Below are 26,433 nucleotides of genomic sequence, written 5' to 3'. Positions count from 1 at the left end.
CTACTTTCTGGCTGAGGATTCTAGCTGTGGTATTATAATACAATATTTAAAATCTTTACTTATCCCCCCTTTTCCTTCTTTAGGCAATCGCAAGGACAAAGAAAAACCCTTAAGCCCCTCTGTCGTCCTTGAGAATTTGAGACATACCTTGACAGATTACCAGAGCAGGCTAGGAGACACATCTAATGAGGTAACACTTGCACTGTTTGGTGCCTAAGATACAGCCCTTGGCCTGCAGCAGTATGTGCTACCCACTCATTACAAAGGTCATGGGAGATTGCAGTGACCACAGGGAATCTTGGATTGACAGCTTTGCAGATACCTATGGTGTCTGAGGAAACAACATAAAATGTGGCCATAGTGTATAATCCAAGAAAAGCAAACCTTATTGCAGGGCCACATCACCAATTTAGAAAACCTTTTAAGAACTTGTTAAACATCTTACTGGATTCTGATGCTTATTTTGTGGGATAGGGATGCTTCATTGCTGATTTTCTCAACTGGCTGTATGTACACAGGATTGTAACTGCAGGATTGTAACTGCATATGAGCAGACTATATGACAATTCACATTCTCTTGAAATGCTTATTCTAAAATGACAGTTAGCAAGTTAGTGTGTAAAGTGTCCCATTGTCTTTCTGGAGATTGTTAATCAAGTAGCTTAAAATTTTGTGCTCGCTGTGTCTATGTGTCTTTGTTTTGAAAGGTAGAGTTAAGGTTGTTTTCTCCACTCATGAGAATTTCAGGGGTCATTGAAACGGTTAGATAACTGAGGAAATAATTACATTTCTAACAGCTCTAAAACAAAAACCTTTTGATCCTTCTGCATGAGGAATGTGAAGTAGTATAGAGTGAATACTTTATGAAAATTCTGCCGAGACCGAACCAAGAGACTTCAAAGTAACTAGGAACATGTTACCCATGGTGAGTTGCTACCAATGAAGATAAATGTCACATGATCCCCAGCAGCGAGGAGGGATTGACACAGCAGGCTTTGGCTCAGAAATGTTCTCAGTTGTGAAACAGTGCCAGAGATAGCAGAGAGGAGACTAGGAGGGTGGCTCTAGAGAAAGCAAAAGGGAATAGTTTGACAGAAAGAAAAATGAACTGTCAGAGAAAATAAATCGCAAGCTGTGGAGTCTAACTGATGATCTGCCACTAGAACAGCGGCATGTGACTGACCCCATAGTTGTGTGGCAGGGACTGATTCAAACTGCAGTAGGATTAAAAAGACACTGATGTCAGCTACTATTGCAATAGATAAGATTTTTTAAAAAGTGTTTTGAACATTTTTGATTACCATTCTTGAATTATATAGTGCTGGGTAATTTTAACTTACGAAAATATTGTAAATGTGTCGATGTTGGTTTAGCTGCACCCTATACGGCCTGCCCCCATACGGTCCGCCCCCGTATGGCCCTATACAGCCCGCCTGTTGTTCCTTTCCATTGAAGTCAATTTCCCAAGATGCACCAGTATATTTAATCAGCTCTACTGTTAGGATTTTGTTTTAGCTTCAACTAGGTATTTCCCAACTCCTGTAGAATGACCAAGCATAATTTCTGGCAGCAGATGATATAGTAATCAATACCATAATAAAGACACTCTCTGAACACAGCACAGCTGAAGTCCAACCAAATTAAATTTCTCTAAATGTGATCTGTTTGTCTTGCTAGTGTTTGCCATCCCAGTTCTTCCCCTTGGTGATGTGCTGTATGACCTAAGTGACACTTTGGCAACCAAGGCAGTGCCTGCTTTTTCACTGTGCAATCACCAGTAGGGGGCAGCAGAAGGGTGTTAATGTGTTGTTATTTTGAGAGATAGCAGCATCATCCGTGGCCATTCTTGTCCCTGCTCCTTGACACTATCTCAAAATGATATACAGGATAGCAAATCTGATGGCAATGAGATCAGTGAAGCTCCTAACAATAACTCTCTCCATGCAATCTCCAAGCCTATCCAAGGAGGAAGAGACAATGCAGTGCAAAGACTGTATGCTTGTAGTCTGAGCATTTATAACCGCTACAACGACTGGCTTTAGACTTTTGCCATGGAAGATTCTGCTGAAAGTGCCCTTGGGGTTTCTCCACACTTCATGGTGGACTACAGCATTTTGATTCCATGCATGACCACAGCACGTGTGCAGGTTGTGGAGTTCTCCACCTTGGCCGCCATGTGATGAAAGTTGCCAGGCACACTCTCCGATGACCCGCAGTCTTTCACGCTCAGAAAGCATTGTTTCTTTAAAAGCAGGTCCCCTGGTGTCCAGATCCCTGTCCTCATCAGCTGAGGATGTACAGGAGTTAGCAGATTGCTCTTCCTCCATTTCCACCGTCACCTGCTTGCTCATGCTCTGTGTATCACCCACTGCATTCTTCTCAACCTCGCTCTTGAAATCCCCTCAGGGTTGATGTACCTGTGTTGCTACATTGCAGAATTAGATTGATGGGTAATGCATGCTATGAGGTGATAGGTTCCTGCGGGTACTGTAAGATTGGGTGGTAGGTAATTGTTCATGCCATGGATATTTAATATATTGGAATAATATAAAGTTAGAGCAGGGCCTCCTACTTTGGTAAACCTGGTGAGGTCATTAAACTTTTTGTGGCACTGCAGCCATGTTCACATGAACAGTGCTGTTAGTATTTACATATGCTGCTCTCTCCTGCCAGGCACTCTTGCTCATTTGTCTTGCTACCCAATGACCAGGTGCTGGAAAGAGCAGCTCCCTTCTCTGGTGCACTTGTTCAAGTAATATTACCATTGTGCCATATGAAAATTAGAGCACCTTGTTGCTTGCATGGCAGATAGTTGACATTGCTGAAGTTTAAATATTACCTTATATTCCTTCTCTATTACTAACAAACACATCAATGCCCCTTTAAACTGCAGCAAGTCATGCCTTTAAGGTGATTTCCTTGCCAGTATGAGCAAACTCCCAATGAGGGGCATTACTCATGGTAGGGCTTGCTTACAAAATTCAAAACGTGCTGAACCCAGAAATATTGGTGGATTCAGCATACCTGTTGTCAGGCTCATGGTAAGATCACATTGTTCGATACACATCTAAGTAGAAGGCCAACACCAAAATAAGTTCCATTGTACTGATTGCCATGAGTATCTATTGAATAAATGGCTTGTGTCTAATATATATTATATGCCACAAATTAAATGGTTCTGCTGATGGAAGAGAACATTTATAATTAACTTCTATCCATTCGAACTTTCTTGAGTTATTCCACATCTCTCTTCCCCTCTATAACTGTGACATCTGTAAGATATTGGCTCTGTTTTCTGTGTCCACAGTCAACTCTACCTTGGTGGCACCGGCCAATTTAACTGCCTTGTTACAAGGAGTGCAAACTCGGGTCATTTAAATTATCAAGCAAATGTATTTTTAGAAAAGATGAACAAGCACATAAATAATAGCATATAATATATTTATAGTTGACAACCTTCCACCTAACTTGAGTGGACAAAATAATAAGACTGCAACTTGAAGAAGTAACTTGAAAATTATACACAGGGATTCTTTTTCTTGAATTTCTTATCATTGTGGAAGCCCAATTAATCCATGTTGTAACTTCTATGATTCCATGTTGTAACTTCTATGATTCTATAAAGCATTTGGACAGTTACATGGGGAAGATGGGTATCGAGGGATATGGGCCAAGTGCAGGCAATTGGGACTAGCTTAGTGGTATAAACTGGGCGACATGGACATGTTGGGCCGAAGGGCCTGTTTCCATGTTGTAACTTCTATGATTCTATGAATCTACACTGTTTCTTGGAAATTAAGACTAATTTTTCTCTCTCAGGAGTTTCAAACTGACTCCGGTTGGTAACATAGTGTTGTGGGTCGCCGAGTTTCCCATCTGGCAGTGGAAGTTAAAATCTACCTAGGGATTTCAACAGAACAGCTTTTTATATCCTAAAAAAGTGTTACTGGGACCTACTGGATTTTAAATATGCAAATTGTATATCTGATTTATAAAGGAATTGCCAGTAAGGTGCAAACTGAACCAATCATATTACATTGTTTAATTTTAATTTTGTTTCTCGCTCTCTGTTATATCTAGTTTTGATATCTACAGACCTTAGTATATTAAACTGTCTCTTATGTGGTACTTCAACAAAAACCCTCAAAGTCCAGATGCACTCCATCAAATTACTTTATCCTATCACTTTGAGATGTCACTGGCTCAAGAAAAAATGCATACAGTTGGTCAGCAAAAACCACCCTTTCTAAAGCTATCATTTATCAGCTTATTTTCATATAGGTACTCTTCCATTTCTACTTTTGATTGTTGTTTCCATTAATTTTCTAATTATTGAGATCAGGTTAATAGATTTGTAGTTGTCCATGAATATAGGAACTACATTTGCCTATTTCCAGTTTATTGGGACCTCCCCAATATTCATCAATTTCATCAACCTGACTGTCAATACTTTACATATCATCTTGTCTCTCTGAGACACAATCCATCTGTCCATGGGAATTTATTGGGTTTCAGCTCCTTCAGCCTATCGAGCTTCTGCTTTTCTAACATCAAACTTCTGAAGTGCACACAATTGCCGTTTGATATTAGATATTGTTGGTGCCCTTCCTGGTGAAAAGTAGTCATTTAACATGTTTACTATCTCCTGTTAATTTTCATTTTCAACCTTGTGAATCTCTTTGGGCTTCGATTTCCTCCTTGAGTAGTATTTTGCTTTTATAGCATTGAAAGAATTTTTATGTTGCATGTTTTCTGCTATGTCCCTTTCTAGTTCTCTCTTGGCACTCCAATTTCTTCTTTAAACTTGCTTATTTATAGTCTTGTTCTAGACCCAACGGTTGTCCCTTTCATCTTTCTACATGTTTTGTAAATTTCCCTTTTAATTTTCCCATTATTCCATTTCAGAGTATTTTTATTTAGTTCAGCCCTGTCACAAGGTTTATTCTTGATTTGCATACCCCACATAATGTTTTTGAAGGATGTCCATTTATTCTAGACAAATTTATCCTCGAGTCTATTATCAAGTCAATGTTATTAAACTTGGCCCTCATATCCCTGAAGGTTTCTTGTGTTAAGTTGTATTCTAGGTTTTGGTTATATGCCTACACTGATTCCCAGTCAGATTGAATGTTGTTGCCTAACAATTGAATTGCTTCTATTCCTTGAATAGTGTCTGGCCACTTAGAAGAACCAAGTTTAGGAGAGAGTTGGCTCTCGTGGGCTCCCTGCTGCACTCGGTCAGGAGGCAGTTGTGTACTATGTTGACAAATTTAGAGTCTTTCCTACTTGGGTATTTCTGATTTGGGGCTCATTGAAGTCTCCAATCAGCACCATCATCCTTTTCTCCTTCACACTTCTAATCGTGTCATAAAATAGCGAGTCATTTTTTAATTTTGACCTAGCGGTCTGTAGCAAACTTCATATTTTGTCTGGGTTTTTTTCTTATTGCACACATTTAGCTAGAGAATTTTATACTGTAGCTTTTCCAATGGTACTACTTCAATTTTCCAGGCATCCCTCACATATAAGGCAACCCCATTACCTTTCTATTTCCCTGTCTTTCCTGAGTGCCCTGAACTGTTGTAAGATACTTCAATTGACATCACCCTGGAATTAGCCATGTCTCTGTGATTCCTGTGACATCATAATTATCAGCTGCTATCCATGCCTCTTGTGTTAGAGTCTGGTATTCATGTACATGAAGCTAATTTTTGCCCTTGCTTCCTTAACTCTGTTTACTGCGTAACATTATACTCCTTGTGATGCTATATTCTTGGCCTTGTCCTGATCACTTCCATTATCTTCCCTGTTCTTATGCATGCAGACCACACTCCGTTCTCCAGCAAAAGTCGCTGGTTAGCGATCAGTAGTGCTGGGTGATTTTTCCCTGCTCAGCTGCAGAGGCACTCATCAATAAATGTGCCCTAATGGCTGGTCTAACTGAGATTATCTAAGAAGGAACAGACTGGGAATTTAACCCAATGCTGTCTGATCTGTATGGTTTATTACCACGCCACATGTTGCATTTACTTAAAGGGTCAATAGTGGAGGTATCTACTGCCTCGACGTGACTTGCAGCCCTAAAGAGCGCAGAAGAATTAGTCCTGATCTCGGTTAGTTATTTTCAACTAGTTAATATACAATTATTTAACTTTTTTGTCACCAGTGGGAAGCAGGCATTTTATGTCTGAACTTATGGTTTTTGCCAATGGTAAAGGTAAGTAAATGTATGCAACCAGGTTAGGAAAAGGAGTTTGGATGATATTTTAAAAAATTTCTCTGATTACAGGGCAAATAAAAGACAAGCCATTTCTATTTTTAAAAATGTGGGAATTTGTGAGTGAATGGCAAATATTGTTATTCTGACCTTCGTTGAAATACTCATCTAAACATTAAGCTCTGTGGGTGGGCAATAGAAAGTAGGTGTGATGAGTGGGCGATATTTGATGCTAATGGGGCAGTTAACTTGCTGCCCACTTGAAATTAGCCCAATGTCGTTGTTTAAAATAAATCTGTTGAAATATGCCTTGGGAGTACTGACCCTTGGAAAACAATACCATTTTATCTTGGTGTATTAGTCTTATTTGGTTGGCTATCAGTGTATACTTTCATTAGTGTGAATAAATACATGCATTTGATTAATGAACCATATTTATATTGCTGACCCTGGAATGTTTCATTAATACCACAATTGATTGATGACAATGATTAATGTTTTAGTAAATTTGTCCTAGATCTGAGTCTGTAAATCCGAAGTCTAAACAGCAAAGCTGTGGTTGTGAATATGAAAATGGCTTTCATGGAAAGGCAGTAACTGAGCACGTCAAAGTTTCCTATAGGATTGAACTATTTTATTATATTAAAAAAGATGGGTGCGAACACCCACTGTTTAGATTTGGGCAGGTGAAACTACAGTAATGGATTGGATGGGTGAATAAAGTTACACACTGCCTTCTCCACTGAACTACTAGGGCTTGGATGGATGTGTTTACACCATGAACCATATACTATTACCCCAGTTACTTCCACTCAAATAATTGGTATTTTAAAAAAAACAGCTTGCCCATATTAGTTGGAACATGTTGCCCTCCACTAGATAGCTAGGAGTTTGACGCAGCCCAAGAGGAAAAAAAATCGTACAGTTGACAACCACCATGTTTTTTTTAAAAGGTGCTATGTTTGTCATCCATAAATAGCAAGTATAATAGTAGAAAGCCTAAAGTGAAGAACCAGGCAATGGTTGAGTTGTCACAGGAACTGGAGTAGGCCCTTCAGACCCTCAAGCCTGTTCCACCATTCAACTAAATCACAGCTGGTCTGTACCTCAAGTCCATTTGCACACCTTTGATCCGCATCCCTTGATATGTCTTCGGTCCCCACCACAAACTCCGTCCCCTAGCCACTGACTCCATCCCTCTCCTGGCCACTGTCTGTTGCTGAACCAGACCGTTTGCAACCTTGGCATCCTATTTGACCTTGATGAACTTCCGATCCTATACCCGCTCCATCAGCAAGACCGCTTACTTCCACCTCCATAATATCGCCTGTCTCTGCCCTGCCTCAGCTAATCTGCTGCTCAAGTCCTCATCCATGTCTTTTTTTACCTCTAGACTTGATTATTCCAATGCTTTCTTGGCCGGCCTCCCATCTTCCACCCTCCATAAACTTGAGCTTATCCAAAACTCGCAGCAAGTCCCGTTCATCCATCACTCCTGTGCTTGCTGACATTGAATCCTGGTCTACAGTGCCTCGATTTTAAAATTCTCATCCTTGTTTTCAAATCCCTCCATGGCCTCCCTCCTCCCTATCTCTGTAACCTCCTCCAGCCCTACAGCCCTCTGAGATCTCTGCGCTCCTCCAATTCTGGCCTCTTGCGCATCCCCAATTTTCATCGCTCCACCATCGGCAGCTGTGCCTTCAGCTGCCTAGGCCCTAAGCTCTGCAGTTCCCTCCCTATAACTCTCTACCCCTCTCCTTTTTAAGATGCTCCTTAAAACCTACTTCTTTGACCAAGCTTTTGGTTACATGTCCTAATATCTCCTTAAGTGGCTCGGTGTCAAATTTTGTTTAATAACATTCCTGTGAAGCATCTTGGGACGTTTTACTATGACGAAGGCGCTACATAAATGCAAATTGTTGTTCTTGTTGTTGATACCCTTATCTAATAAAAATCTGTTGATCTCGGTCTTCAAAACTTCAATTGGCCCAGTATCTAGGCTTTTGGAGGAAAGAATTTTACATTTCCACTACCCTTTGTGTGAAAAAGTGCTGCCTGATTTCACTCCTGAATGGCCGAGCTCTAATTTTAAGATTGTGCCCCCTTGTTCTGTATTTCCCCAACCAGAGAAATAGCTTCTCTGTATCTACCCTATTTAATTCCTTTATCATTTTAAATACCTCTATTGGAACATCCCTCAACCTTCTAAACAGAAGGGAATACAAGCTGAGTTTATGCAACCTGTCCTCGTAATTTAACACTTTATGCCCTGGTATCATTCTGGTGAATCTGCACTGTACCCCCTCCTTTATGGTCCCGGACGTCCTATCGTATCAGGCAACGGAACCCTGTGTGAGAACCTCTCTGGATACATCGAGGGCATCCTGAAACCCATCGTACAGGGAACCTCCAGCTTCTGTTGCGACACTACAGACTTCCTACAAAAACTCAGTACCCACGAACCAGTTGAACCAGGAACACTTCTCACCACGATGGACGTCTCGGCACTCTACACCAGTATCCCCCACGATGACGGCATTGCTGCGACAGCATCAATACTCAACACCAACAACAGCCAATCTCCAGACGCCACCCTACAACTCATCCGCTTCATCCTGGATCACAATGTCTTCACCTTCGATAACCAGTTCTTTACCCAAACACACTGAACAGCCATGGGGACCAAATTCGCACCCCAATACGCCAACATTTTCATGCACAAGTTCGAGCAGGACTTCTTCACTGCACAGGACCTCCAACCAACGCTATACACCAGATACATCGACGACATTTTCTTTCTATGGACCCACGGCGAAGAATCACTAAAGAGACTACATGATAACATCAACAAGTTCCATCCCACCATCAAGCTCACCATGGACTACTCCTCAGAATCAGTTTCTTTCTTGGACACACGAATCTCCATCAAAGACGGGCACCTCAGCACCTCACTCTACCGCAAGCCCACGGACAACCTCACGATGCTCCACTTTTCCAGCTTCCACCCTAACCACGTCAAAGAGGCCATCCCCTATGGATAGGCCCTGCGAATACACAGGGTCTGCTCAGACGAGGAGGAACGCGATGGACACCTACAGACGCTGAAAGACGCCCTCGTAAGAACGGGATACGACGCTTGACTCATCGATCGACAGTTCCGACGGGCCACAGTGAAAAATCGCATAGACCTCCTCAGAAGACTAACACGGGACGCAACCAACAGAGTACCCTTCGTCGTCCAGTACTTCCCCGGAGCGGAGAAACTACGCCATGTTCTCCGCAGCCTTCAACATGTCATCAATGACGACGAACACCTCGCTATGGCCATCCCCACACCTCCACTACTCGCCTTTAAACAGCCACCCAACCTCAAACAGACCATCGTTCGCAGCAAATTACCCAGCTTTCAGGAGAACAGCGTCCACGACACCACACAACCCTGCCACGGTAACCTCTGCAAGACATGCCAGATCATCGACACAGATACCACCATCACACGAGAGGACACCACCCACCAGGTACATGGTTCATACTCCTGTGACTCGGCCAACGTTGTCTACCTCATACGTTGCAGGAAAGGATGCCCCGGAGCATGGTACATTGGCGAGACCATGCAGACACTGCGACAACGGATGAACGGACACCGCGCAACAATCGCCAGATAGGAGGGTTCCCTCCCAGTCGGGGAACACTTCAGCAGTCAAGGACGTTCAGCCACCGACCTTCGGGTAAGCGTACTCGAAGGCGGCCTTCGAGACACACGACGACGCAAAATCGTCGAGCAGAAATTAATAGCCAAGTTCCGCACCCATGAGGACGGCCTCAACCGGGATCTTGGGTTCATGTCACGCTACACGTTACCCCACCAGCGAACAAAAGTTATCTGTTTTTAATATAACGGGTCATTTGCTGTCTTTCTCTTCCTTCCGGATGTTTCTATGTTTCTACCTCTCTTTTTTTTTTGGTTGTTTGTATATTCGGTGGTCATGTAGGTAACACCTTTCTGTCTGAACCACTTTGATTGCCTTGGCAACGGGCAGTTGGAAAGACTATCTGTAATCACCAGGTATTGTTCTGTGATTTATAAATGCGAAAGGTTCGAGGATTTCTTGACATTCACCTGAGGAAGGAGGAAGCCTCCGAAAGCTTGTGATTTTCAAATAAAATTGATGGACTATAACTTGGTGTTGTAAAATTGTTTACAATTGTCAACCCCAGTCCATCACCGGCATCTCCACATGATAAATCGTAGAGCTGCTTTGATTGGCATACACATAGAAGAGGGATGATTTGAAACATTTGGGCTGGTGGGAGCCATGCGATTTGGAGACAGTTTTTCCCCCTGCTTGTAAAATTGGGCTGTACTATATGTGGGTCAGGAGGCAAAACTGCAAAAGTACAGAGCTGCTTTTGAGCATGGCTTTGTATTATAAATGAGATTTGTATCAGTTTTGGCCTGGAGTAAACCACTATAGGGATAAGGTCTGTTTTGGGACCAATTTGGAGGTGCAAAAGCAGATTTACAGCCCCATCAGTTTTATTCCACTTGCTATATAATAAACTCATACCCTGATTGCGCAAAAGGATGGGGGGAGAGAGGAGAAGTAAAGTTTTTTGTCTAACGGTTGCTTCACAAGGGCAGTACTTTCAGAGTCAGGAATGTAAACTGAGCAGTTCAATCAGCAGTGTAAATTGAACAATGGAGCTTGGATTCAAGTACTGGGACTTAATGAAAGCAAGGTATAAATACAATAACTGGTTTGTACTGTTCAAATCCGATCCACTCAAATTTAATCTAGTTGCAGTAGAAATGTGGAAAATTCTGGTCCCCAAGTTAATATCAGCATAAAGTGAACCCAGCTTTAGGGTAGATTTCATGGCAGGACCAATTCAGAAATTTAACGAAAGAAGAAATTTTAGGAGCAGGAAAAGTGAATTTGTTCCAACAAGACTCCTTTTTTTTTTTGATCTCAACAGCACAATGTAAACAATTGGTAGATTTGCTGTTAGATTTGATGACTATGGAAGTAAGACCTTAAAAACCCATGAAATGAGAAAGCCCATTATGTACAAAACATCGAAACGCAAGTATTTTGTGAGCATACATTTTATTTATCCACGTGAGACATGATCATCTCACTTTTTCTCATTGATAAATTTTTAAAAAACTGTTAATTTTGTATGGTCCTAGCCAAATGAAACTGAGGTATGCATTTAGAAAATGAATTACGGCGATCTTAGCTTTAAAACTTGTATTCTGATCCACTTATTTTTATGTCTGTTCCAGCTTAACAAAATGAAGGAGTTATATGAGAAGATAAATGAGCAATGTGAAGCTTACAAAGAGTTGATTTGGTCACGAAATGAAAATCGTGAGGTGGGAACTTAATTGGAGTGATCTGTTAAATAGCAGTTTAGTAAAATATATTTGTTGCCTGTGATAGTTTTTGTATAATATATATATTGCCTTATTTTTCCTGGTAAATATAATTTAGAAAGTACATGATTTCTATAGCATTATTCTTACATTAAACAAAGTATGTGGAAAATATTTGCATAGTACCAGTGCTAAATTTAAGTAAGTTATTGCTTATCTCATCATTTTTCCAGACTGCACTTTGCATGTTGTTTTGGGGGAGGGTTTGTGCAGGATAAATATGTAGCAATTTATTTCCATTTAAGTTGCAATGCCAGCTTTGAACGCCTGTTATCAGAATGTTAAATGTGATTCAGATTACAGCCCACACCTCAGTCTCTGTTGGTAGTTATGGATGTATCCTTGGCAGTTTCACTTAGGGTGCTGAGCTGCAGCAGACTCCACAGGGCACATAAACAGGCTTGAACTTCAAGTGGCACCCTTCACTCTATTAGACTGTAAAGTTTGGATCCAAGCCCAACTAGTAATTCTCTCTTTGGTTGAATGATGTCAGAAGTTCCATCAACAAAGGCTGGGCACTTATTCTTGGACTCAATCAAGTTACTCACTGGTCATTGGGTTTGCTTTCTGTTTCTTCTGATCTCTAAAGAGGATAGAGCAAGGGAGACCGTTAGTCTTCCTGATAACTGTGCCTATCTAATCTCCCTTTTCTGCAGAAGGAACCTGCTTTCACAACTGGGAGTTCAGTCTCCTCATTCAAATCCAACAAGTTTATCTTTGATGACTTGACCCTTGAGAGGGAAAATTCCCAGCTAATGGGCTAACACAATCTTTTTTAGACACTGCTGTCCTGCACAACTTCTGTAACTAAATCTTAAGCATAAAATGGAAGAATTTTGTATGTATAGCTTTATACCTTTTTATCATGCAAAATGGTTCCTTATATTTTGGATTATTTAAAGCATTTTGCAGTCCTGGCATTGTAATCAAGTTCTATCAGAAAGTTATTGCAGCTATATTTATTTCTTCACAGGCCTTGTTTCATGGTGAGCATCTTATTTCCAAACTTCATGAAAAGGGCTTGGAAATCAAATCCTCCTCATCTGCCTCCAACTTTACCAAGGGACATGAATTTATTTGTCAGTAAGCTTATGTACCCTGCATTTAGGCTAAAGCATTCTTGTGAACTGAAGTTAATGTCATGGAAAATGGCTCTCTTGATAGCTTTGGTTTCTGCCAGAAGAATTAATGAGCTGCAGGTACTGGTAATTGAATAGATCTTACTTGGTTTTGTGTAAAGACAAAGCTATCGTTAGGTTGTGTACTAAGGTTCCACCTGAGGTGGTCTCAGAATTTCATCAGCAACAAGAAATTACCATTCCTCCTCTCAGTCCTCCTCCCCCTAAGTTTTGAGATAGATCATCAGTTTTGTTTTCTCAATGCTAAGGGTGATTAAATGCTGGGATTACAAAATAAAAGTTTGATTTTGCCATCAGGTGCTATAGATTTGTCACTGCAAATGATAAAGAAAGTAGGAGGATTTTATTTAACATTAACTCTTGTTCTTCAGAAAGTTCAGGAAGACCTGGCAGCTGCTAATAAGAAGTTAAATCATTGGCGGAGTGAATGTGCTGACAGAGATGCACTGATTGACGCTATGAACATGGAGCTACAAAATGTGAAGCATTGCTTTGAAAGGGAGAAAAGTTGCACCATTGAAGCTGAAACTGAAATTCAAAAACTGACACAGGCTCATCAAGTGAATATGGAGGTATTGTGATAGACAGTAAGATAAACCCTTAAACTTAATATTTATTCGTAGCTTTGATACGTGATGTACCATTGCATGTGGCCCGGTTCATTATGCATCATTATTGCATATGGCAGCTCTCACATCGCAGCTTAATTTAGGTTTAGTCACAAGTACATTATATTAATTCCCTTTCATAATGATTAGTCTTCAATTTTTGTTCTAGATAACAGACCTAGTCTGAGGACTTTTCCTTGTCGTAAAGCATTTAACCTCCAAAGAATGTATTAGTGAGAATTTAACTATTCTGATAGTGTTTGCATTGTTTGCTAGTAATGCACTGTTTCACTTGATTATCATTTGATAAACTTGTAATAATTATATTGCAATCATTAATATTTCATTGTGGATATCATCATGAATGTCTCCCGACACCTGTCATGAAGAAAAGAAAATAGAAACAAAATAATATTGCCCTCACCTAGTTCACAAAATATTAGTTACAAGGCAGTAATTTCACCTCCGTGCTCAAATGATGGTAAACACCTTGAGTTTTGCTCTTGCAGATCATGGTGTTATCTGAAACCTTCAAGTAAATTTCTGTTCTGTAATCACTCCTGGGCCTAATTTGTTTGTCATAATTTAGAGATGATATAAATTACTTTAAATATGTGATAAATGTAAATATTAATAACATTTTAAAGCATTCGTCATATGCAATATTTATTGCATCAAGTCCGAGAATTCCCTGTTTGTTCAAGTAACAGTTACTCTGAAATTGTGTGGCAAGCATAATGTCATGCAGACTTCTAGGACAATGTTAACTGGATGACTGTGTACAAACAAGTCTTTGCCCAGTATACCTGACTATGCCAAGGGCAGCTCAAGTCAGTTGTCTGGCCTGGGCTTAGCTTGGGATTAAAAGCAAATTAGCCAAAAACTGCATTAGAAACATATACCAGCCGGCACTTCCCCTGTACAGCTGCAGACATCGCTGTGCTGACCTCTTCCAGCTGAGAAGCCCTATTGGTGGATCTTTAAGGCGGTTGCCTCTGATGTTGAATATTTAGAATTTCTCCTCACAGAAGGAATTAAAACACATTTTACAGATGAAACACATTAATATTTTATCTCTAAAGTAATTTCCCCTTTGCCAGAATATTGTCTTCTTTTGAGTTCCCAGTATTGGATTATCCTCAGATGTTCACACAATTAATATTTTGTTGCCCCATTTCAGGCTAAAATATTGAGTTATGCATGCAAAATTTGGAGAGGTTTTAGTTGCATACGTTGAAGTCTACAAACCGTGTGATTTGATTAATAATGGCACTGACCTTTACTCTTTACCTCTCGTTCCTTCTAATTGCACAACCAGGTTCTGCAGGTGAAAATGGGAAGTTAACACCATTAGTTACAGTACCACATGGGTATGGAGTTTGATGTTAACCAAAAAAATTTTAAAATCTAGAATGTAATGAAATACTCCTAAAAGAACTGTAAGTAGGGTTTTGAGGGTATATAATACAATTAAAAGTCTACATTTAATATTTTCAGATTTAGTACATGTGAATGTTGTCCCCATTAACAATCTTTCCTGTTTTTGAGAACAAAATAACATGCTGAGTGGTTAGCTTATTAATATTTTTAAGATTTAAATAATTTTGAAATTGTAACTGAACAGTAGTCAAAATAATCAGAAATGTATTTCAGTCTGTTTCAAAATGACAGAATTGCAAATATATTGTGATTTTTTGTGGCCATTTGAAATCCACTTTTCTACCTGTGTCCAGCACAGTTCCTTGTTCGAGATGCTGGGCAGGTGACTTGGTTCCACTGCTTTGTCAATGATATATGCTTCATAACAGTTGCATAAAAATACACTATTCCCTGTGTTTGAACAGGGAAGATTGTAAACTCGCTGTATTGAGAATGGGATGTCCATATCTGCTCCTACCACATTATGCCACACAGGACTCTTAAAGTAAAAAGAAAGACATATCTTCAGATGTTATGCCTCTCTGTAAATGTACACATTAGAATTGCATAAGTTGCTCAAGTTTTCTCTCCCTGTGGGAAAGTGCCTCTGCTTGGCTCCCAGTGCCCTGAGTCACTAGCAGTTTCTAATGACAATTACGCCGGCAGACATCCACATATGGTTTAGAAACGAAATCTAGAAGCAAACCTTTATACATTACTAAAATGTGTGATCTGTAAGTTTCTTGAACAGTACTGCAGTGCTGAATTGAAAATTGGTGATTAGCAGTTCTGATTGCTTTGAAAATGCCTTTTGGATCACTCCAGAAGTAAGAGTAAATCACACTGAAGTACACTGTAGATGTTTAATTATGTAACACCTAAGTATAGTACAATAGCCTAAGGTTGGAACTCTGACTAGACATAAGATACTGATGAAAAAAACAAGAGAATAAAATTGATGCAATGATGTACCACCCGCGAGCTGAACATAAATTGGATTTGCAGGGTTAAGGAATAAGGATAAGCTTTAAAGGAAACCATAGTGCCAAATAGATTTAATTATGGATTTATATATTTTTATAAAAATAAAGGTTATGCCCCATTACAGATGCTATACAAGTACACAGAGATGTGGTGTTTCTGTCTGTTCTTGGCATGCATCACATAAATTTTTGGTTATTGCAGCAAAGGTTTACACACCTCCCTCCACTCTGCAGGTTTCCTAGTGTTTGCTGCAGGAGAACAGCCAATTGCCCAATGCTTTGTCCTTTTATTATTTTATTTCATACTTTTATCCATTCAATTTTTATGATGGTTTAGTAGGGAGTATGTGTGTGCCTTACTCAGCTTTTGTAGTGGGCCTTTCATGTGAGGTATTTCTCCCCCTCCCTCTTTTTAGGTGGGCATCAGTTTGAGTCACCAACTTCCTGGACAACCTCCCTAACGGGCAATTGCATGTATTCCATATTTTATTAAGATTAGGAATGTTAAATTTAGCTTCTTTGAATTATTACTACTGGGATACTTTGCTGTTGCCTTATGTAATTACTAATGCACTATTAGTATGCATTTTTCCTTTCTTAAATGGTTGATTGTTTGTGGAATGCTTTGGGGTGTTTCTGAGAGATGTGATGAGATGAGTTAAAGTCTTTATTTTTCCTGAGATGCAATGATTTCTATTTCAAGAATATCCACATTGATGTAGCTAGGTATTATCATCATTTAAAAAAAAAAGTGATCCTGATAAATCAGTAGGTTGTGTCTTGTTCTGGTATGAATGAGTCAGTGAATCTTTGGTCTGGTTTGTACGTCAATAAAATTAATCATTGTCTGAAGGTTTTAACAGACCCAGAGCGTTGTACTCCTCTGTACAAATTAGTAGATGAAAAAGTTTAAATAAATATTATTCACATGATATTACGTTATTGACAACTGAGTAGTGACCTAAAAATCCAATTAGTTTTTTTCTTTTTGTACAATAAGTAAAGAATATGTTGTTTACAAAAAGCATTAAGTAGTATGAATGGCATAACTTACTGGTGCTGGAGGAGTGAGTAAGTTACTTTGACGATGATGCAAGTGGTTTATTTTTTGTAAACCATTAGTCCCTGGTGTGTATTTTGTTTACTCAATATTTATATACACATGGAATGATTTCTTATGATTAATTTATTGCTGTTTTCTGATCAACTTACTGTTTAGGAATGGAGTGATACTTATGGTGAGAACCTACATGTTTTTTTCAGTGTCAATTTGAAATTGGGGTGTGGAGTTGAAGTATCTCCAGATAAATGAAGGAAGATTGAACTTTAAATATATAAATGAAGAGCCACTCTTATATATTCTGGCAATAAATATATTCTAAAAAGGTCACATGGGTTAATCTTAATAAGCTAATGGAACTAGGCCATTTCTTTTCATGTTGCGGAGGTGGTAGTTTATGCCATTGGGTTTGTGATGTAGGTGGACATTGACAGACTTTTGATGTATTTGGCAGCTGTATATGTAATTTACACTACTATGCACAGCGAAAGTTCAAATGCTTGTGCAAGGCTTAAAACATTGAATGCAGGTCACCAGTTTATGGGCCATGTTTGCTGTGTTAATCATGTTTCTTTTCTTCCTCTCCTCTCCCAGTGCTGCCCAATCTTGGGAACCCCTGGTTAACAATGCTACAAAACTCCAGATTCCTGCCCTCACTGCTGCCAAACAGCAGGGGTACCTCACCTCTGCGCTGCCACATGCCAGGCCTACTGCTCCTTGGTAGCGCATCAAACACCAGGACCTCTTAGCCGCAGTATTGCCAAACACAATAACTCCACCCCCCTCTCCCCCCACCGTCTCCATGTGGCCAAATGCCAGGGCATGGTATTTCCCCCCCCCCCCCATTAATGCCACCAAAGCCTACAACCCCCTTTTCAATGTTTCCAAACTCTAGTACCCGCCCTCCATGACCTAAATGGCCAATGCCCCTACATCCTCCTAAATGGCCAATGCCCCTACATCCTCCGAAATGTTCCTTGACCCTAGGCCGTACCTGAGTACTGCTAAAACTCAGCACTTCCGTGTTCTTAGATCCCTCTGGTGGCAAACCGCACATTCCAGCTTCTTTTGATCCCACCTGTCAAGTCCCTCCTTGCCCCAGACCCCAAGTCTTGTAGACACAATCCTCTATGAATATACCAGATGACACCATCTCCAGTCTTCTGCAGTTACGTCCTTTAAAGTGCCAATCCCAAGCATGCCACTCCCTACTTCCCCTTGGCCCATGCCTCGTTGTTCCCTGCAGCCTGAGTACCCAGCCCCTGCTTTCTCTCTCTTGTATGTGTTGCATCAACCTCCAGAGAGTTTCTCCCTGCTTGATCCAATACTAACTGTCAGCCTGTTGCCTACCATCTCTCCTACAAAAAAAGAAAGAAATTAAGGGGCTGAAATTCTGATTGGTGGATCTGGAGTGAATTGCCAACTGTGGATTGGAACATGGGGCAAAATCAGATTGTGCTTAGAATTCTGCATCGTTTTATTGGTCCAGCATTCTCTGATGAGGTCATAAGCGAATCTTCTGCCCATATGTCAGAGGGGCATGTGTGGGGGAATTCCTAGGCTATCATGGGAAATCCACCCTTTATATCCTTAAAAGGTGTCCTTGGAACTCGTGCTAGCTGAGAGCTGTTGTGAGTCCCACTGAGACTCCAGGATAGGCTCAAAATTTTTCATAAGGAAGGTGATCAATCACAGAGGGATCAGTTAACTTATGCTACCCGAGTAATGGCCTCTGTTGGAGCTAAAGAACTATCAGTGCCAGTTTCCCTTCAGCCCAGGAAAGGTCTCAGGGACAACCTGTGTTTATACACTGTATAATTCTGCTTGTACATTATAGTACAGCGTTTGTATAGTGTAGTGGTCAAAGAAGAGAGTTACAGAAATAAGGCAAGAAAGAGTGAGAAAAAGCCAGAAACAAAGGTGGAGAGCTGACAAGAAAATTGCAGTAGAACAGTGGGTATCAGAAAGAGGGTGATGGGGGCAGAAAGAACGAGAGAGTGGGAAACCAGCAGAAAGAGTTACATGGAGCGACACTTTTTTCTGTTTTTATTGATGAGCAATGTCATGGAGATCAACTAGTAGGTACAAATACTTGAATATCAGTTGGGCAGGATCATGGCAGTGGATATTGGAAAATCTAGGTGGTGAGGCCTATTGCTGTCTCACTGCCCCAACTGGGATTCCCTCCTCTGGTCTTGGCCGGGCATTCAGTGGGGGCTTTCCTTCTCATCTTCGGGGCATGTCTTCCCCTAAAAATCCTTCATTCACTGCAGCATTGCCGGAGTTTCCTCACTTGCATGGTGAACTCCTGCTTGATGGCAGGAATCCTGCTGGGTGCATATGGAATGGGCCAGACCCAGGAAAATGGGTCAGAGCTGGGGCAGATATGGAGAGACGGACAGAAGTCCTGCCCTGCTGGAAGTCCACCCTGAAGAGAAGGATCCCCCTCCGCCAGATCTCTACCAAAGTTGCGGACAAAATAGTGTTCATGGGGCTACCGCACAGACGTTGTACAGCTACTGAATATCATCTTTCATCTTACATTTGGAAAACTCAAATGTGGTCATGTGCCAATTAAGTTAAAGGTAGACTTTTTTTCCATATCTCTCAGTTTTAAATGTTAAACATAAGGCTGTTGGAACATCAGGCACTAATTAAGGTAAGGAAACTGGTAATTTGATCAAATCATAAATGGACAAGTTGGCAGAAATCTTTTGGTAGAATTTAATACATTTACTTTTGTTTCTGGTATATGCCATTGTGTTTGGCTTACTCAGTGTGAGAGTCCAGTATATGACAACACATTCAGTGAATTGTCTTTCATGATGCATGACACGGGCATAAGGAAAATAATTTATAATATAATTAGAAAAATTATGTGTCATACTTTGCTTCCATTCAGCCTCCCTGAACATCAACTTAGACTCAAACTCTCTATATGGGAATTGCAAATGCAAAACCACCTCCATACCACTATACCTATTAGCACACCAACATGTCTCATTACTTCTTATATCACCGTTATTTTGAAAGGCCAAATGACAAATGGTTTTGCTTATCTAAGCTTGGGAAGGTAGAAATTATAGGGCCAAAAGACCATTGCAGTCCTAAATTTTAGGAAACACTGTTTTGTCTGCAACTTTGGTAGAGATCTGGCCCAGGGGGATCCTTCTCTTCAGGGTGGTCCTAAAGTTCCTAAAATACAACAGAATCATAAGTTTTCACAGTACACAAGGAGCCCATTGCTTCAACTTTCTGAAAGAACTATCCACTTAATCCTGTTCCCAGCCTTCTCCCTATACCTTTTAAGGTTTTCCTTTTCAAATGTTTATCCTATTATTCTGGATTCTGTTTCCACGGCTGTTTCCATGTCTTAACAAACCTCTGCATTATAAATGGCAATTTGGATTCTATGTACTTGGTAGGCCCTGGGGAGGATAGGGATGGCCATACCATCGGCGGGAATGAGAACAGGGCGCTGAGTCGTTTCCCAGTATTTTCAGGGTGCTAATGCCCTGTTTAAGCCAGGCGGGAGGCCTCAAAATCACCCCCAATGGCTCTGACTGTTATCTTGTGGTGAGCTGAAACTTGTTTCTAATCTTATAGATTTTCTATATTTTTTAATTGAATATTTGGCTGTGTTTTGTTAAGCAAATATTTGAGAATAAGGCTTCTATAGGGATACGGTGGGCTTTGACAGCTGATGCCTTAACAAAATCTTGGTATATGATAGAGAAGATAGCACAGAAAAATGTAAAATTGAATACCCTTAGGTTCTGATATTTAAGTTATGTTAACTGTGTGACATGGTGAGATTATTACATACACTCACATTGCTGAATGTACAATAGACCCCCAAATAGTCAGAGGGAGATAGAAGAGCAAATATGTAGGCAAATTTCTGAGGTGCAAAAACAATAGAGCAGTAATAGTAGGGGATTTCAACTACGCTAATATTAACTGGAATACAACCAGTGCAAAAGGTATAGAGGGCGCAGAATTCTTAAATTGCATTAAGGAGAACTTTTTTAGCCAGTACGTAGCAAGCCCAACAGGCAGATTTGGATTTAGTTTTAGAGAATGAAGCTGGGCAGGTGGAAGGAGTAGCAGTGGGAGAGCATTTTGGTGGTAGTGATCATAATTCAGTTAGATTTAGCATAGTTATGGAAAAGGACAAAGATAGAACAGGAGTAAAAGTTCTAAACTGGGGAAAGGCCAATTTTACTAAGCTGAGAAGTGATTTAGTAAAAGTGGACTCGAAGCAGCTACTTGAAGGTAAATCAATGTCCGAGCAGTGGGAGGCATTCAAGGGAGAATATGGAGGGGATCAGAGTAAACATGTTTCCACAAAGAAAAAGGGTGGCATTGCCAAATCTAGAGCCCCCTGGAGGACAAGGAGCATGCATGGTAAGATAAGGCAAAAAGGGGAAGCTTATGTCAGACACCAAGAGCTCAATACTGCAGAAAGCCTAGAGGAGTATAGAAAGTGTAGGGGTGTAGGCCTACCTTTGAGAGTGAGTCAGTCAGTCCTATATCTGAATTGTTATGGGTAAATAAAAGTTTTGGCATTCTATTGCCAGTTTGATGCACAGCACGCTCTTCTGTGGAAGTCTGCTGAGGCATCACCTGACTTCACAATACTATAGATATGGTTCAGTGAGACTCCCCATTTATTGTAATCCAGGCTATCAGCTGCACTATAGCATTGACTATTCTAGCAACAAAGCAGTGACATTAAAATGCTGTTCTCTCTACCCACCACAATAAATGCAACTGAATAATAATTTGGACCAACAATTGTATAAATATTTTATGGCCGGAAATTGGGCCTTCCGAACAAACCACTTTGGATTGCAGATCACTGGTGCTGTTGCTAGAAAAAAGAATGGGTTTGCTTAAAGAATATTGGCATTAGTGAACAGTGGAGCCATCAAGATTGTAATTATTTTTTGCTTAAGATGTAAAATATTTAGCTGTTCAGTTCAACATATTAGAAAAAGTAAAAAAAGACACATTACTTACAATTGCAGCTAGGATTCAAAGATCTAAAATATCTGTAACCTCATGGCCCGGCATATTCCTCACTCTACCATTACCAACAAGCCAGGGGATCAACCCTGGTTCAATGAGGAGTGTAGAAGAGCATGCCAGGAGCAGCACCAGGCGTAATTGAAAATGAGGTGCCAACCTGGTGAAGCTACAACTCAGGACTATATGCATGCTAAACAGCGGAAGCAACATGCTATAGACAGAGCTAAGCGATTCCACAACCAACGGATCAGATCAAAGCTCTGCAGTCCTGCCACATCCAGTCGTGAATGGTGTTGGACAATTAAACAACTAACGGGAGGAGGATGCTCTGCAAATATCCCCAGCCTCAATGATGGCAGAGTCCAGCACGTGAGTGCAAAAGACAAAGCTGAAGTGTTTGCAACCATCTTCAGCCAGAAGTGCTGAGTGGATGATCCATCTCGGCCACCTCCCGATATCCCCACCATCACAGAAGCCAGTCTTCAGCCAATTCAATTCACTCCACGTGATATCAAGAAATGGCAGGATGCACTGGGTACAACAAAGGCTATGGGCCCCGACAACATCCCGGCTGTAGTGCTGAAGGCTTGTGCTCCAGAACTAGCTGCGCCTTTAGCCAAGCTACAACATTGGCATCTACCCGACAATGTGGAAAATTGCCCAGGTATGTCCTGTCCACAAAAAGCAGGACAAATCCAATCCGGCCAATTACCGCCTCATCAGTCTACTCTCAATCATCAGCAAAGTGATAGCAGTGTCGACGACACCTTCCATCAAGCAGTACTTACTCACCAATAACCTGCTCACCATTGCTCAGTTTGGGTTCCGCCAGGACCACTCGGCTCCAGATCTCATTACAGCCTCGGTATAAACATGGATAAAAGAGCAGAATTCCAGAAGTGAGGTGAGAGTGACTGCTCTTGACATCAAAGCAGCATTTGACCAAGTGTGGCACCAAGGAACCCTAGTAAAATTGAAGTCAAAGGGAATCGGGGGAAAACTCTCCAGTGGTTGGAGTCATACCCAGCACAAAGGAAGATGGTAGTGGTTGTTGGAGGCCAATCATCTCAGCCCCAGGACATTGCTGCAGGAGTTCCTCAGGGTAGTGTCCTAGGCCCAACGATCTTCAGCTGCTTCATCAATGACCTTCCCTCCATCATAAGGTCAGAAATGGGGATGTTCACTGATGATTGCACAGTGTTCCATTCCATTCGCAACCCCTCAGATAATGAAGCAGTCCATGCCTGCATGCCACAAGACCTGGACAACATCCAAGCTTGGGCTGATATGTGGCAAATAACATTCACGCCAGACAAGTGCCAGGCAATGACCATCTCCAACAAAAGAGAGTCTAACTACCTCCCCTTGACATTCAATGGCATTACCATCGCCGAATCCTCCACCGTCAACATCCTGGGGGTCACCATTGACCAGAAACTTAACTGGACCAGCCATATAAATACTGTGGCTACAAGAGCAGGTCAGAGGCTGGGTATTCTGCGGTGAGTGACTCACCTCCTGACTCCCGAAAGCGTTTCCAACATCTACAAGACACAAGTCAGGAGTGTGATGGACTACTCTCCACCTGCCTGGATGAGTGCAGCTCCAACAACACTCAAGAAGCTCGACACCATCCAGGACAAAGCAGCCCGCTTGAATGGCACACCATCCACCACCCTAAGCATTCGCTCCCTTCACCACCAGTGCACCGTAGCTGCAGTGTGTACCATCCACAGGATGCACTGCAGCAACTCACCAAGGCTTCTTCGAAAGCACCTCCCAAACCCGCAACCTCTACCACCTGGAAGGACAAGGGCAGCAGGCACATGGGAACAACACCACCTGCACATTCCCCTCCAAGTCACAAACCATCCCGACTTGGAAATATATCGCCGTTCCTTCATCGTCGCTGGGTCGAAATCCTGGAACTCCCTACCTAACAGTGCTGTGGGAGAACCTTCACCTCATGGACTGCAGCAGTTCAAGAAGGCGGCTCACCACCACCTTCTCGACAGCAATTAGGGATGGGCAATAAATGCTGGCCTTGCCAGCGATGCCCACATCCCATTAACAGATAAAAAAAATCTATTAGTCATAAATGGAACACTAGGAACGGAGAATACAATACCAAAAATTAATGTGATACTCCACACATTCCACAAACAGCCTTCTGACTTAAGTTAGATGGTGATAAATTTGATAGTCATGTTGAGCCTGAAGATTTATAACATCATATAATAGGTATTATAGTTTAACAATGGATTTTTTAAGCAGTAGATTGCAGAGAAATCAGCTATCTGATTATGCTGTATAAGTTTTTCACACAGAAAATATATTATTTTATATATTGTCCAAGTACTGCTTGCTAATTTATATGATGAAAGTGCTCCCATTATTGTTTTGATTAGTTGTCTGGGAAGGGTGACCGAAAGGTTGCTGTGGTATCAGGGAGAGCTGGACTGTATACCTGGCTACAACTCTGTCTCTGCACTGTAAAACTAAATCATAGGGAAAACCTGATATAAATATAAAATTGCGAAGCACTTGCATTATACAAATAGAATTGCTGTTGGTTTGTCCTCACGTCAGGTCACTAGTTTCTCCTGTCCTCTGTGTATTGTAGCTGTAACACAAAATATTCATTGGAAGAAAAGGTTCAACTATCTTGACATTTTACTGTATTCATTTTTTTCTGCTTGTAGTATTTTTGGACCTTTATTGTAATGCACTGGTATTTATCTCACAGGAGAAACTGACCTTCCTTCACAGTTTGTACCAGCGTCTAGTAGCAGGCTGTGTACTCATGAAGCAACCAGATGGCATGCTGGGGAAGTTCACCTGGCCAGAACTATGCTCCATTCTGCAAGAGAACATTGATGCCCTCACTTCAGACATTAACAAGGCCAATGAAAAGGTAACTTTCTTGAGGCTGCAAGTCATTTAGCCAAATCCAGTGACATTTGTCCTCATCACAGCGTGATTTTAAAAAAAGCTCGACAGTCAACTTATTTCAAAAAGAAATTCCTATTTAATAATTCAGAAACATTAATTATAATTTGTCTCAGACACAGTTTGATGCCATTTCTGAGGGCATGCAAATGCAACTGAAGTCTGAGTGAATTCTCCAAGCACCATTCGTCTCACAAACAAATCTGAATGTTATTATATACTTTATCCCAGATTTACTAATTCTACTACTGAGGATTAGCCATAGGGACCTAATTAGAAGAAAATAAATTAATCTAAATATTACCAAGAAGGAAATTCAAAGCATTTATTCATTTTCAGCAATAAAACAAAATCTCATTCACAGCACAACATGACAACATAAACCTGCAAAATAATCTACATTAAAAACAAGTCCATGCTGTCCTCCACTGTGTCCAATTTTGAGGATCTAGATCTTTTAAGTAATATTTACATCTCCCAGTAATGTATTTGATGTTTGCCTGGCAGACTACAAGCTGCCATTATTTACAGCCAGGCCTAAAAAATAAGATATGGCGTAGGGGTCGGTGTGTGATCCAGAGTGTCTGCATTGGCAATTGGAGCTGGTGTTGCAGACTAGGCTTGGAGACTGGTACTGAGGACAATGAACAGCCTGGGTATGCTACTGATTAGTTACACAATTTAATGGGTTGAGATGGCCTTGTGGATGGTACAACGGGTTGCTGTGTTAGCCTTTCGTTTCTGGGACCTAAATTTGACTTCAACTCATGCTGACGGGATGAAATGTTCTTCCCTCCTCTAGCTAGAAGGGTCCTATGTGAAATGAGGTTGGGGCAGTTTCAATTCTGCTTTTAGTCGATGTAGATCAACAGAATAAAGTTTCTCATAATTGGCCACAATCGATCTTTAAGGTTTTTATTGTAGGAAATAGGAAGCCACACCATTCCAACTAGAGTACTTTTGTGGGGTTGCACTTGAGGCACATTGTAGAGGGAATTCGCTTTGCATCTGATTCTTTCTGTACTTGACCTTGATGATGTGCTTGGTGCTAAAAGTGAATATTTGTGAATTTTGACATCCTACATAGACTTGTTGCAGTCTCCCCAAAAATAAAAATGACAGATTATCGATATTGTAAAATATGAGAGTTAATTCTTGCTTCTTGTTAGCCTCATTTCAGTATTGCTCTGTTCAGCAATAACATTTCAGCTGCCTAGGCCCTAAGTTCTGGAATTCCCTCCCCAAACCCCTCAGTCTCTCTACCTCTCTCCTCCTTTATGACGCTCCTTAAAACCTACCTCACCTGCCCTAATATCCCCTGATGTGGTTCTTTGTCAAATTTTGTTTGATAAATGCTCCGGTGAAGTGCCTTGGAACATTTTACTACATTAAAGGTGCTGTATAAATGCAAGTTGTTGTTGTTGTGCTAAACTGTATAATATGCCCAGATGGAGATTGTGGTGGAGGGAACAGTTTTATTCTGCTGGTTGCATGCATTTTATTTTATTTTTTGATTGCTGAGGGCATGGATGTTAGTTCAAGGGATTTGACCAACAGTGATGAATGGGATTTTATTTTATTGTGTTTTGC

At 40.9% G+C, this 26,433-nt stretch overlaps 1 protein-coding gene across 2 annotated transcripts in view; it reads left to right on the top strand.

The window, feature by feature from the left end:
• The window catches only part of LOC137321188 (coiled-coil domain-containing protein 171-like), a 218,963-nt gene that overhangs the window by 59,907 nt on the left and 132,623 nt on the right, over positions 1-26,433 (top strand). Inside the window, exons 11-14 of one of the 2 annotated variants that reach the window (XM_067983471.1) lie at positions 84-190; positions 11,505-11,594; positions 13,165-13,365; positions 24,641-24,808. In XM_067983471.1, the coding sequence (XP_067839572.1) occupies positions 84-190; positions 11,505-11,594; positions 13,165-13,365; positions 24,641-24,808 (566 nt within the window). The remainder of the gene's footprint in view (positions 1-83; positions 191-11,504; positions 11,595-13,164; positions 13,366-24,640; positions 24,809-26,433) is intronic. The other variant, XM_067983472.1, reaches the window with a different exon arrangement.

The sequence above is a fragment of the Heptranchias perlo genome, chromosome 4, assembly GCF_035084215.1.
Source record: "Heptranchias perlo isolate sHepPer1 chromosome 4, sHepPer1.hap1, whole genome shotgun sequence".
NCBI classification, from domain to species: domain Eukaryota; kingdom Metazoa; phylum Chordata; class Chondrichthyes; order Hexanchiformes; family Hexanchidae; genus Heptranchias; species Heptranchias perlo.
Note: the sequence above shows the minus strand (reverse complement) of the source record. Positions and strands in the feature narration are given on the sequence as shown.